The sequence below is a fragment of the Hoplias malabaricus genome, chromosome X2 (genome assembly GCF_029633855.1).
Source record: "Hoplias malabaricus isolate fHopMal1 chromosome X2, fHopMal1.hap1, whole genome shotgun sequence".
Taxonomy (NCBI): domain Eukaryota; kingdom Metazoa; phylum Chordata; class Actinopteri; order Characiformes; family Erythrinidae; genus Hoplias; species Hoplias malabaricus.
In genome coordinates this window covers 35,464,809-35,479,437 of record NC_089819.1, presented here as the reverse complement: position 1 = coordinate 35,479,437, position 14,629 = coordinate 35,464,809, and the positions used below count along the sequence as shown (strand labels likewise).

At 39.5% G+C, this 14,629-nt stretch overlaps 1 protein-coding gene across 2 annotated transcripts in view; it reads right to left on the bottom strand.

The window, feature by feature from the left end:
• The window catches only part of LOC136676887 (alanine--tRNA ligase, mitochondrial-like), a 28,975-nt gene that overhangs the window by 6,284 nt on the left and 8,062 nt on the right, over positions 1-14,629 (bottom strand). The window contains exons 7-20 of one of the 2 annotated variants that reach the window (XM_066654162.1): positions 14,363-14,471; positions 12,753-12,791; positions 12,266-12,380; positions 11,752-11,879; positions 9,457-9,601; positions 8,975-9,144; positions 8,249-8,362; positions 7,460-7,600; positions 7,080-7,217; positions 6,481-6,584; positions 6,100-6,208; positions 3,788-3,913; positions 2,414-2,524; positions 1,559-1,642 (exon numbers count right to left, since the gene is read on the bottom strand). In XM_066654162.1, the coding sequence (XP_066510259.1) occupies positions 1,559-1,642; positions 2,414-2,524; positions 3,788-3,913; positions 6,100-6,208; positions 6,481-6,584; positions 7,080-7,217; positions 7,460-7,600; positions 8,249-8,362; positions 8,975-9,144; positions 9,457-9,601; positions 11,752-11,879; positions 12,266-12,380; positions 12,753-12,791; positions 14,363-14,471 (1,633 nt within the window). The remainder of the gene's footprint in view (positions 1-1,558; positions 1,643-2,413; positions 2,525-3,787; positions 3,914-6,099; positions 6,209-6,480; positions 6,585-7,079; positions 7,218-7,459; positions 7,601-8,248; positions 8,363-8,974; positions 9,145-9,456; positions 9,602-11,751; positions 11,880-12,265; positions 12,381-12,752; positions 12,792-14,362; positions 14,472-14,629) is intronic. The other variant, XM_066654163.1, reaches the window with a different exon arrangement.

Genomic DNA, 14,629 nt, shown 5'->3' with positions numbered 1-14,629 from the left:
ACCGGAAAAGTCGGGCCACCAATGCAAACAGGTGGCACTAATTGAAAGTGCATGTAACTCGCTGATGCATTTCATTGAAACAATTGCCAACAAAAAGGCAGTTTTAAGAGAAACCCATTTAGCATCAGCAAGAGAAAGCGGCTCAAAATGCGGGCCCGCGTAGATAATCCAGCACACAGTGCAAATCCCACTGTGGACTGTGAGGAGTCCTGAAAGGTCTGATGTGATGAGAACCTTTAAGAAAACTGCAGATCAGTCTATGGGCACCCAGATTTACCCATTTATCCTCATGTGGTGGGCAGAGATAGCAGCAACATAGACTTTCAGTGTAGATGGAGATCTCCCCGCATCCAACAGATGCTGAAGGAAATTAAGCACCACAGAAAGGCCACAAGAGGCAGGAGACACCTCCAAAGTACTGCACCATGCAGAGAAAAGCTTCCAGCGATTTCTGTACCATTCTCCCGGGTCGAGCCTCTGTCTTGACAAAGAGTCCGCCACCGGGTTGAGAGACCCGGGCAGATCAATTGCCCGCAGAGACGCCAGCCTCCCAAACGCCCACATGAGTATGAGGCGTGTCAGACGCAAAGCAGACAGGGAACCGACACCACTTTCGGATGCGAATAAAGTATCCGTAGCGGCCGTGGAGAGCATGTCATCATCCAAAAACCCCGCACTGGGAAGTAGAGGAGAGCCGCTCCCAAAAGAAGGAGCGTCAGTGAGGGGCTGGTCCGCAGTCGGCGGCTGCTGAACTTGGAGCTGCGCAATTAAAGCCTTCACACACTCCAAGCGTGTAACAAGTTTTCCCCAGCCCGGGCACAAGCGCTGGGTGGCACAGTTAAAGATGAAGTAGATGTAGTAGAGAACAGCTCATGAGGGCAGAAAAAAACTGCAGCTCCGTGAGCTGTGAACGGTCCAGAGTGCGAGAGGAAAAAGAGGACATTCATACATGTCCAGTTGCCCTTTATAGGGGCTGGGTCACATGTGACTTTGTTGGTATTTTTACTCGGTCCAGTAGACGTGCCCATGGGAATATCCACAAGGTTACACTGCCCTCTGGTGGTCAGGAGGCATGAAATAGAACTGCAGCGATATCAAAGCTTTTGGACTTAAATTTAAAGCATCATGGCTTCAAAAGCATTCCACAATCATTTATTATCACACACTCTCCGTGATACAAATGTTAAATTATGCTGCTTATTCAGCATCTTTCGTTCAACAATTCCAGTTCTACCTTAAATTCTGCAGTAGCCACAGGTGCTTCCCATTTTAAGGTGGTACTCCTAGACATCAGCAATATATTAGTGATGTTTTATGTTTGTTATGAAGTAAGAGCATAATGCATTGAAACTACATTAAACGAAGAATGTTTCAAGTTGTATATAGCCCATCCTCTCAAACCCACCTCTTATTGTAAATGACAACTGACACACCCCTACTCCTAGGCAAAATAGAGGGCTAGGATTAAATGGGATACACCCTAAATATGTTCATAAGGAAATGTTTAAAGAAAAAACAAGCATAAACATGAAAGGTAAGCAGGAAGACTAAGCATTACCGATATAGAGACAGTCTCCAGAGTGTCCACTAGCACTGCTTTTTTAGAGTGTCTGCTCAGAAGCTCCTTAGCTTTAGCTGCAGCCTACAGAGCAATACAAAACACAGTAATTAACAACACTACAGGACAAATACATACATCATGTGAACATCAGTTTTAGTGTAGGTCCATCTTTTTGAATTTCATTTTATATTATAGAATGCAATCATTTACTACTTGTAGTATGTATCTGCACCTCTTTCGATTCTATTTTTTCACACAATATGGTTCTGTGTAAACTGAGGTAGCTTTTAACACCAGCACCAGAAACCTTTTGGTCTGTTTATTCATATTGTGTTGTTTTTTTCACAGAAAACAGCTCTGCGCCCCAGTTCTCACAGATCAGTTTTCCTTGTTGCATGTTCGGCTTTCACTGGAAATTTGTCAGACATCTGTCCAAGGAGCATATAAACCTCTTTACGAGCTGCTGTAGTGAGTGTGATAATGAACGTGAAAGCTACTGTAACATAAGAAATATTACAAGCGGAGGGTTTGTGCTGGATTTGAATGGGCTCTGGATTTTGTGGCAATTGACATGTCTCTCTGGCCATCAGATTCTGCAGTGTTTACACATCACGATTTAGCACCTATGGTTCGAACCCGGCATGTGCAGGGACTGAAAAAGTACCTGGTTCCAGAGCCAAAAGCTCCTCGATTCTGGAACTGTGTGACAGCGACACTATTGTGCCACTCAATGTGTTTTATGATGTTAACAACATGGCCATATTGTGGACAAATTTTAATCTAAGGACTTGCGCAAAATTAGATTAATGTTTGCTACTCTCTGTGTGTGTGTGTGTGTGTGTGTGTGTGTACCTCTTTAATTTCCAGTTTCCTAATGGTAGTGTTGGCACTTCTTTGTAAAGCCTTCAGTTGAGTCTGGAGCTCTCTCCTCTGCCACTGTGGGATAGGAGTACTCTCCACAGCCTAACACACACACAAACAATTTGGAATTTAAAAACACTCTCTATATCCGAAGCAACACTTTGACTAACTGCTTGAGTAGAGAAAATGGGGATGGGTTTACAGCAGTGGTTGCCAACCAGTCAATTGCAATCAACGGTCTGGTTGGTATGGTCAATGGTATGGTCTTGGTGATCTCCAAGACCATACAAGTCGATCACGATAAACCATAGAGCTCCTTTAGTTTCACGTATTTCACATTTAAGTTATAGCTATCTGTAACCAAAGTGGTTTGCTAGATAAGCAGGGATATATAAAAGCTGCTGTCACACTGGATGTATGTCAGCAAATTTCCATCCATCCATTATCTGTAACCGCTTATCCAATTCAGGGTCACGGTGTGTCCAGAGCCTACCTGGAATCATTGGGCGCAAGGTGGGAATACACTCTGGAGGGGGCGCCAGTCCTTCTCAGGGCATGTCAGCAAATTTTGATACTCAAATTCATGTCCCTTACCAATAGAGCTGCCAACATGACAGCAGTGCTGGTGGTTGCAGTTTCAAAATGGATATCATAATTATTGAATGCATAAGTGAGAGTCACACTATACCCAAGTATCCCAAGTATTCTGTAGAGTTGTGCTATCGAAATGTCCTACCATAGTGTAATTTTATAAGTACAGCTGCCTAAATCTGACAGTAGGTAGAATAATTCTATAGGCTAAAGGAAGTATATCTAAAATGCTCCCAACAGACGTATAAGCAGGTGATATGAAAAACCTAAATCCCAGTATGAGAGGAAAGATATGGTAATTACAGTGATACTTTTTCTTCCACTTTTGATTCAGCATGTACAGTTTTGAAAAGTTGGAAATAACAGTAAGCTTAATATTGTATAGCGCACAAGAGGAAAACATTCAAAATTGTGGGTCTGAAATCATTCAAAATTGCATGCGCAGTGTTCCTAGGCAGGGTAATTATCAATAGGTAGCACAGAAGACCTGTTTACAAAGTACTTGCAGTTTGCAGCCTCAGGCATCTCACTGAGTACCACCATAGCCAACACTCAGCTGTACATTAATGAAGTAAGTAAACAGTTTCTTTTTATGTTATTGGAGGCGATGGGGACATGTACATATTTGTTATTTTAATTAGCTTAAACCTGGCATTAATAATATTACATTTTTCATTTGTTCAGATTTCAAAAGGTGATCTTATACGTAAAAAGGTTGGTAATCACTGGTTTAGAGAGAACATAAAGGAACAGAGAGGATGGAGAGATACATACATCTGTCAACTGGCCAACTTCTTTAGAGAGCCTCTGAGTGGTGGGTAATGAAGGGGCGCTGTCAGTATTGATCCTCACTGCCAGAGACTCCACCTCCTCCTGCAGGGCTAGCCCTGCTTCCCAAGCCTGAGACACAGAGAAATGTAACATTGGCTACTGAATCTGGCCACTTCATTAGAAACACCAACCTCGTACTTGTAGACACCATCCTTTTTTTCTTTTTTTTTTTTATGTAATAGGTACACCCAATTTTTACCAATAAATGTTGGCCATTTTATGAGCACCATTTACTAGACACACTTTGTATGCTGATTTAAATGTCAGTATCACAATGTTAAGAGTGGTCAGAAAATGCCAGCTGCCACCAGAACATTCAAATCCAATTAAGCTGAGCAGGTTTTGGCCTGGCAGGTACTTGGATGTGGGACCTTCAAAAAAGTACAGTACACTGCCAGAGTACAGTGAATGCAAAACGAGAGTGCACAAAATCTATTTCCTGACTCTCTGTCATAAACTATCCCTGGGCATTTTCCCTGAAAAAGTATAGGGGCATCACCTCTGTGTCCTGGATATATCTGCCACTGTGGTCACTTCTGGACTTCTAATCAGCTGACCTAATCAATGCTTCTCGCATCCTCGTTACCTAATAGTTAAAGTGTGGACAATGTGCTAGTGCAGACTGGCTGCCGTCACACCGTCCATGTGGGTGCTGCACATTGGTGTCTGTTAAAACATTTTTTTCTACTGCATGTGGGGCTCCCCAAAGTGTGATTCATTTTTAAAGCACCGTACTAAAATCAATGGGGAGGTGGGGTGGTTTCCTACTCTTCCCCTGCAGTGCTGAGCCCAGATTAGCAACAACAGAGAATCCCTATATCTCTACAGGACAGTAAACAACCAAAATAATTTTAAAGCTGCATTTTAAGGTAAAAATATTACGCGTAATATTCTTTTAAATAAACACTATATATCATTTCTACCTTAAACTTGGAGCTTCTAAATGATTGTAATGTTCCACTGATCTGTTATAGGGAGAAGCCTCTGTTGCGGCTATGTACTGGTTTACTGCACTAAGCAACTTCTGAATCACGGGGTGAAGGACTCTCACGAGAAATGGCTAACGCTTAACGGCACATAGTTTACAGGTGGATGTTGCCTAGCTATAAGAAGAATCTAGCTGTGTTCCCGATATGGACATTATATGGCAGAGAGATCAAGGAGGAGAGAGAGAGAGAAAATGAGCGGCCATACAAGAGGTAATACTGGACTGAATTTTCACAGTAGAGTGAGCTGAAACAGACATGAGGACAAGTTGGAGCAGTATTTGTTGCCTTTTTTCATGTGTTGCGGTGCTAGTTAGTGATAGTTTTGTTGATGAAAGTTTTGTAATAAGTTTTTGACAGTTACTGTGCAGTGAGCCAGGGTTTGCAGCTGCTAATTTTAGCCGGAGTATCTCATCTTTTGCCTTAAACATTGATTTTTGTGATAAGTGCTTTTTCGCCAGTTGCTACGTGTATTAAGTGACTGAAGTTACACTTTTTGTAGATGGAACCCAAGATTTGTTGAGGATAATGTTATTATCTGTTTTTGAGGGTTACTGTTGAACGAGGGCGGGTGGTAGCACCTGTTAACTTTAGCCGGATTAGCTCAGTTTTTAGCATTGCACATTGATTCTGGTAATTAGTGCTTTACTGTTGGTTGCTGCGGTTATAACTGCTAGTGTACCACCAAAGCTACACTTTATGTTTGTAATAACATGGTCCAGTGTGTAATATGAGCAATATATGGGTGTTAACATGTAGTCAACATTAATTTTTTTTTCGATTACACACATTCCCCCTGCTCACTGCTTACTTTTGTAAACATCACTCAATGAGTGAGAGAGTAAGAGGGAGAGAGAGCGAGAGAGGTGTGTGTTTGTCTGTGAGAAAGAGACAGGGAGTGTGTGTGCGAGAGCCAGTCGTGAGTAGTGAGTGAGCAAGGGAGAAAGAGAGAGAGAGAGAGAGAGAGGTGTGTGAGACTTGATTTCATGATAGTACTGTAAATGTGAATTACACTCAACAGCAGGTAGGAGGTGCTCAGGAGACAAAAAAGCCAATTCTTACATTGTGTTCCTTTAAAGCAAAATCTCTATATAAATAAAAACACTATATAAATGTAACTATCCCTCATTTATTTAGTGAGGAATGACTATAGTCTTTATCTGGTCTAAATGGAGCTAGAAAAAGTGTTTAATAACATCAGTGCATAGTCAGGGAAAGTGGAATAATGCCATAAGTGTTTAATATTAAAATCTAAAATAATCATCTCACCTGTCTGGCATCATCCCCAGTAACAGCAATAATACGACTGATGCCTTTCACCGTCTGACGCTCTGACACGATAACAAGGTCCCTGATTCCTCCAGTCCGCAGCAAATGCCTAAACCAAAAACACAATATAGTATTTTGTGCTTCCTTTACAATATAACGTTTTTCCCTTTATGATTTTTTTTCTTTTTTAGGGAAAACATATGCTTCCTGAAACTGTCACTAACACAACAGCTTAACACGCTTGAAGGAGGAAACTAAATGTCCGGCTCTGTTATATTATGTAAGAGCCATGGATGACTGAGACATCACCAGGGATGCAAATCATGATCTCCTGATCATAGTCGACACTTAGAGTGGAAACATGTTTAAATGTATTCTTACGTGCCACAGCAGAGCTCGGCTGAGGTATGCTTGTGTGTGTGATTGCTAAGCAGGTCTGAAACAGGCACACCCACTGACACGACTCTCACTGGATCTGGATATACCTGAAATACACAAAATATTCAGAGCCTGTTTACAGCACACAGAATGACGCTATGTGATTATGGATGATATATTATAAAAAGTCCTGTAGCAGAAACAAAAATTGTGTTTATTAGAATATATGTTTCATTATATAAATATAGATCTTTTTCTCACTGTGTTTTAGTAACAGCATCTGCAAATGAGTGCATTAGGTAACTGCAATAGATGGTGCCATGACGAATTTTCTTCTACTAAGTTTTTTCTCTTTCTTGGAAGATATGCCAACCTTTTAATTTGTTGAGTTAACTCTGACTACATTATGTAATTATACTTTGCTGATAAGTTTGTAGTCACCCCTAATAGGCCAATACTCTGGAGTAGCTGTATTTAAGCCTAAACTGCCATAGCCAGTAAGATGTTGTACCTTACACAAACCCATGTATGCATGTTTTAAATGAGTCATGTTTTAAAGGTCTCGCACACTAGGAAAAGCACACTGAATGGTGTAAACATACCTCATCTACAGTCCTTAATCCTGCAATCTGAATGGCTCTGGCTAAAGGAACTTCCTGCATGTGCACCACATTGTTCTCCTGAATGATGTCTTGTATAATCCTCTCCAATTCCTGGAGCTGGGAGACACTCAGGGAAGCCTGAAAACACAATTACATTTGTTTTTGACAGACATGCATTCTGTGATAAGCAATTTTTTAATCATGTTACAGAAGTGAATGTAGTGTTATGGATCTTGCCTAAGCTCTCATCATATTGGTGTAGTTACCCAGGCTGGGAATCAAAGCCCAGTCCTCTTTGTACAAAGCTGCAGTGCTGCCCAATACACTTCACCAGACACATAGGCCAGGTACTTGCATTTGTTTCAGGTGTATGTTTTTACCTTGGAGCTGAAGTCAAAGCGTAGACGGTCAGCAGTGATGTGGGATCCTCTCTGAACCACCCCTGACCCCAGCAGTTCCCTCAGGGCAAAGTTTAGAATGTGAGTGGCTGTGTGCTTCACCATGCAGGCCAGGCGTTGAGTCTAACAAAACAAAAATACACACACACACACACACAATAAAACAATTACCAAAACTTACTATTATGAATGTGTGCACTGTTTTTAATATTTAACCTAATCTTCCAAAACAAGCTTATAATGGTGGTCCTAAATTACTTGCCAACTTATTTTCAGTTAGAATAGCACTAGGAATGGTGTTTTCTTCAAATTTTCCTCAGTATTAAGCAATATAAGCAGAAAAACACATTATTTCAAAGGTTTGGGCAGCTAAAGGGCAGTAGGCTGAAAAGAGGGTCATATGTACATGTATTCATGGCTGTGACATAACCTATGATGAAACTATGATGAAAAGAACAGTATTGAACACTGGGACGTGAGAGGTACTTATATTTCAAATTGTCTCATATTACATCAGAGAGTTTATTACAAAAGCATAGGTATAGAGAATGCAGTGTTCCTATGTTTTTGTAATAATAGCTCTGATATAATAGGAGAAAACATGAGAGCATTTTAATCATATGCATGTGTGTCAGGAAGGACTGGCGTCCCCTCCAGGGTGTATTCCCGCCTTGCGCCGATGATTCCAGGTAGGCTCTGGACCCCCCGCGACCCTAAATTGGATAAGCGGTTACAGATAATGGATGGATGGATGGATGTGTGTCAGTGTACCTCATCCACATGAAGCTCTATCTGGTCTCCTGTTCTGAGAGTTTCAGTTGCTGTGATATTATGTACCACGTAACCACCAGCCAGATGCACATGCTCCACAGGAAACAGAACGTCCTGGAAACACACAAGGTGACAGCAAGTCAACAGTAAAGTAAAAATATGTAAGTATTGTATGTAAGACCCTGTCTTTAAAACTCTTGATTTAAATGGCAGTGCTCTTTACAAGTAAAATTTTCTTTGTCTATGGATTCAAATTTTTTTTTTTATTTCAAATAACTAGGCTTATGGATATTGGGATACACCCTGGAGGGACGCCAGTCAAGAGAACATCTTCATTCATTAATTTTTCATTCATTATCTGTAATCTGCAATTATCCAATTCAGGGTCACGGTGGGTCCAGAGCCTACCTGGTATCATTGGGAATACACTCTGGAGGGGGCACCAGTCAAGAGAACATCTTGAAAAACCAAAATACACACCAATACCTGGGTCATGGAATTCTGCTTGATACTTTCAAGGAGCGATCAGATATCCTCCAATGATAAGCGTAGTGGCCTGGATGTATAATAAATTCTGTACTAACACTATTCGTAACATGATTGCCCGCATGTGCTACTTTCTTGTGTTAGAAATGACTGTATCTTCTTTAGATCCTAATCAAGGCACAAAACTAAAACATAGCTTTAAAACATGATTGATTGTCTATCATGATGATTCTGTGTTACCTGTAGTCCGTCCTTGCAAAAGTAGCCCTGGTCATGTGTCTGTCCACCCTGCTCAGCATAGAAACAGGTCTTGTCAAGAATTATTCCACATCGCTGACCCTCAGACACCTCAGACACCAGAGACTGACCATTGTACAGAGCCAGCACTGTGGATTTACATGAAGAGAACACTGAGAGAGAGAAAAGAAAATTGAGATAGACAGATATGAGAGAGCAAGAAAGACAAAAGAATGGGGAAAACACAGGAAAAAAGAGATTTAACCATTGAGATAATGTGAGGAGGGAAAAAGAAGAAAAATTACTTTTAATGGAAAAACTTCTCTAGTTCAATTATTTATTACAAATTATTCCATAATAACTAATATATATATATATATATATTTTACTTGGAAATAAAGAGGTAATCTCTGGGAAATACTAATTCTTAAGTAGAACCTGGACTCTCCTATTAAAATCTATAAGAACATAGAAGATCTGAGTACAGTATGTTCCGTCTTGCTGAAGGCTGTAGCTGTATTTGGGAGAGTCATCAGTGTGAAGAACTCCTCTGCTCTGGAGCTCTGAGAGACTCTGTAGGTCAAGGTGGAGTCCTCGCTCTTCAGCGCCCCCTTCAGACGGACTGAGCAACTGTCCATGTGATGTAATATAAAACATTAGATTCAGAGATTAACTATAAACACATATGAAATCACATATTTGCATTTCACTACATTACAACATGCACATACTGGCCTAATTTTGACACCACAAAAGCATCTTATTTGAGTACTGGTCATGCAGTGTTTCTAATCATAAAAAGCAAGAACTGTGGCTTTTTGGCCCTCCTGGTATGAAAGATATACACAGACAATTAAAATATTTAGGCAAAATTGTTTGTAACTTCCTGGGGTTGTTGTGCTCCCCAGACACTGTGGCTGGCTTCCCAGCGCTCCAGGTATGTATGTGTGCTCAGTGCTCACTAGTATATGTTCACTGGCATGGATTGGTCAAAAGCGGATACTTAATTTAATTGAACTAATGGTTCACCTTTGAAAAAGACAGAGCCCCAAGGACTTGCAGTCATTGTGGCAAGTGACTGCAACCAAAGTCTACTTTCCTAACAGAGATTACTTTGAGCAGAGACATTTCTCATGTCAGATTTAATGTATGTATATAAAATTTCGTTACGTTTTCCTTTTCAGCTTCACTGGTGTCACTATTTAAAAACAAAACTAGGGGCTCCCAAGTGGTGTAACAGCCAATGTGCTGGCCTTATCATTGGGAGACTGCCAGTTCACTCTGCAGTGATGCTTATGCCATCCAAAGCCAGGAGCCCAACACATCACAGCTGGCCTCACTCTCTCTGGATGGGTAGGATGGCCCTTCCTCTCTTCTCATAACAAGCATACTGGTAATCAGTGCTGGTGTCTGTTAGCTGATATTAGAGATGTGGGCAGTTAGGCTACATTCACATAACCAGGCTGAAGTGACTCAAGTCTGATGTATTGGCTTTAAGGAAGCATCTACAATTGTGGGGAAATGCAGTTATCCCAGTGGTTTCATATTCAGGAGCTCAGTGTTTTTTCAGATGTAATGGTATGTTTGGGGGAAAATAAACAACTGTTGTTAGTATGTGGCTGAAGTCTAACTTGCCTGCAATTTTTTATTCATCGTTTGATTTACCACAGAAACCCAGTTGTTACACGAGTTGTTTAACTTTCTAGCACTTGCAGTCTATGTTTACTTTCATGAAGTTCTAGCAACAGCAAAAATAAGTCAATGTAGCCCACCTATGGAGCAGACATAGAGCAATATCCTCATCTCGGTTCGGCATGTCATTTCAAACCGAGACCCTTTGGATTTTTACCCATTTACAGACACTGGGGCTTCATAAACATCCTTAAAAATGTATAAACGGCGTCTCTTAAACAAAAATTAAATTTAATATGAAACAGATGTTAATTTTTAAGTGCTGTGTGGACATGCTAAATCCCATCTATTCACATCAGTTTTGAATCACTTTTTATGTCGCATGCCCACAAATCAAATGCATATGACATGCCAAATTAATTTCATATATCTTTATGCCTCATATATCTTTATGTGGTTAGGGCTCTTGTCATCATCTACAGAGGCAGGCAGGCTGTGTTTCAAAATGTCCTTTGCTTCCTACACCATTGCTTATCCACCAAAATGATGCATCAGAAAAGGAGACATGGAGGTGATCGCTGAATATAAACCAATATGAACTATTTAGACATATTTCGGAGGCCGGTAAGGACCTGTATCATGCACACCACACGGCTTAGGGACACATGGGATGGAGATGTATCAATGTGTGCATGCATGCCATGTCAGGGACAGATTCACTCACATTACAGCCAGCTACAGATCATTTGCATGTACATACTTCATGTATATGTACATAAGTGTACATACTTCATGTATATAAACCATGAAGACAGCTATATCCAATCTGAGAAACAAATCTAAATGTAGACTAATGTGAACGTAGCCTCACTGTTTTCCTCCTAGCATTTTGTATGCCAATGAAATTGTGTTAGAAGCAGTTCTGACAAGTAGTAGTATTTGGCTTCACATGTCTAAGAGGAAGCATGTGCTTCTCATTCTCTCTGTTGGAACCTATTGTGTGATGAATTAAAAGGGCAAGTCCTAGCTAAAACTTGGAACTATTAGTGAGTAAATCATGAAAAAGTTGTTTAAAAAATAACAATAAAAATTAATTAATTAATTAATTAAAAAAAGATACAAATAATACAGATATTAAAATGTGCCACCTTCTCGTGTTCAGCTATGAGTTGCTCCAACCCATATTTGTCCAGGGTCATGCAGTGCTCCTCCAGCATTAGTTCAATGAGATCCAGAGGGAAACCCAGGTTACGGTGTAGTGACCAGGCTACAGAGGCTGCAGATCAACAACCAAAACTGAACCTCGACAACTACTACAAAATTGTGTCATAACAGGGATTGAAGGGCTAGATTAAGATATACAGATTTTAGAAAGACTTTGAAAGAAAATAAAGAACCTGAAGATTAAAATAATGGGATATTTATATGGGATTTTAGCAAATGATTCTGGGAATATAAGGATTTGAGCATTAGGATATGCCCATTTTAAGAATTAAAAGCTCATTAATTAATGGGAAACTTAATATTAAAAACATATGTAAAGTAATAAATAATCATGTTTATAATTATTGTTGAATATTTCATTGTGGTAAATCTGGCTTATTTCTTCTTTGAACCAGTACATAGATTTGCTGTAACAAAATTTTATTTTATTTTTTTTACCTGGAAACTGGATAGTGTCTTTGTCCATCTTACTGAGTGTCCGGTCAATCACTCTCCTGCCTTGCTTCAGAGATGACAGGAACTGAGCCTCATTAATGTTAATGATCTCCATAATCTAAAGGAGGGAGTGAGAGAGAGAGAGAGAGAGAATGAATCAGAGACTAATATATTGCTGAATTTGCTATATGGGTTAACAGACTTTTTTTTTTTTTTAACGTTTGTGGGATACACGTAATGGGAATATGAATAGTATAGGTAGGTACTACCTATACTGAAGGTATACAGCAAAAATCTTATATAATACTGCAGTAGGTATATTGGATGAACTGGTCTACCGGGCCAATACTAACTTTGCCACTTGACTAGAAATGGTACTTATAAAAGTTCATTAATTCGCTAGCAATTGGAATTAAAAATGTGGGTGTATCTCGTAACCAAATAAAAGTTTCTAATAAAGTGACCAGTGAGTTCTTTCTCAGATACTCACACGGTCAGATTCTGTGTGAAGTTCAGGATAAGCATCACCCTGAGGGAACATAAAGAGAAAAGGATTATTAATACTGCTATAGTAGACATGGCATAACATTTTTTTCCAGTACTAAAACTGATACAATAAGACAGACAACATAGCTATTACTTAAATGCTAAGTTTACTATTACTTATATTTATTAATTTAAATACATACTCAAAATTATTACTTCACTTTTTATATATTTTTATAATAGGCGTGTGTTTAAATGACAACACCACCAAATTCACTGGAATTAACTAAAACATGCGCAGAAATTGCAATTTCTTTTTTTTTTTTTAAACTTCCAGGGCTCTGTACATTTGAACCTCAAGAGTGCAGACTCTCCTATTGTGAAAATCTGCAGGTGCTTTTTGTAGACTTTGCAGCAGGCTATTTTTGGGTTCTGTAATTGTCTTATCCATTGTTTGTATTTGTTGTTTTCTAGCCAGTGCTAATTAAAACGGCAGCTTCCTGAGTTCACTCTGACTTACTGTGTCTTTGGGGAGGTGGGTCATACATGGCATACAAACACACTGGCAGATTACAATCACATATTAGAAAAGCAGTGCATTGGTCGCAAACAAGCCATTTCAGCCTGGGCTTTTAGGCGAACGATGCCAAGAGCCATTAATTCATTGTTTCCTTTCTGTCTTTTCTGTAACCAGGGCAGAATGTTAGGGTGATTTTCTCCGTCATAGTATAACGAAGAACCGTTTAAGAACTCAAAGAGCCTGCATTTCTGGGTGAGCAGAGTCAAATGATTTTGGTTCACCAAAGAGAGTCAGAATTCCAATGACTATCACACGCATAGGCGCTAACAAGTACATGTGGAGCAGATTTCGTTTCAGGCTCTGCAACTTATTTTATTTCTCCATCTAATAAGTAAACTATTCAGCTATTTGTTGTGAAAGAAATACAGTTACATTTTCACGCATTTTTAAAAACTTTATCCAAAATTCCAGCACTTTTCAAACCTGGAAAATACAACATGAATTTTCAAGTATTTTCAAGGATTTCAAGCACCCGTACGAACCCTGTCAGTCACAATCTGAGGCAGTTTGTCCTTCCTCGAGCAACATAAAACTACAAACCCTGATTAAGGTAACAAATCATGATGCGAATCCATTCTCAGACTTTTTTGTCCTTAGAAATGTTTTTAGGAAACTGATGTTAACAACTAAACATAAAATCACCTAATTATAACTTGTTTAGCAAAACAACTATTTGCAGAGAAAAAAAAATCTGAGGTACCTATAAATCTGATATGAATTTATATTTCAGGTATGGTTTGTTAGAGTACTAGATGGTTTGTTAGAGTACTTCATTTTTTTGTTTCAGTACAGCATTTTCCTGGTATCTGAAGTGACATTATCCTGGTTCTGCATTATTCTTGGAGACTGCATAATGGATACTTGGCTGAACTTTGACAATCATTGAATGAATTATTAAATACATAAGTTGTAATTAGTTTTAAACCAAAGATGGAACGATGGCTTAATCCTTTTAAATCACAGCATAATTTACGAGATTTGTGAGGCATCACAGAACAGTAATGTGTGTGAATTGTGTGTGAAACATTTCTCACCAGAATGTGTGCCACCATGGGCACAAGGCTCGCCAGCGAACCCTCAGGAGCCTGCAACACTTCAGTGGAGAAGCGTAGAGCACGGCGTAGTATACGCCTCAAAACTAACCTAAAACACACAAACAGTAACACCATCATAGCACAAATAACCTTATATGTTATGGTTAATATTATTATTATAACTATGGGCAGTATGGCAAAAATTTTCATCACAACTTATATTTAAGCATTCAGTGAGTGGCCATTCTTACCCAAAGAAACTTACCA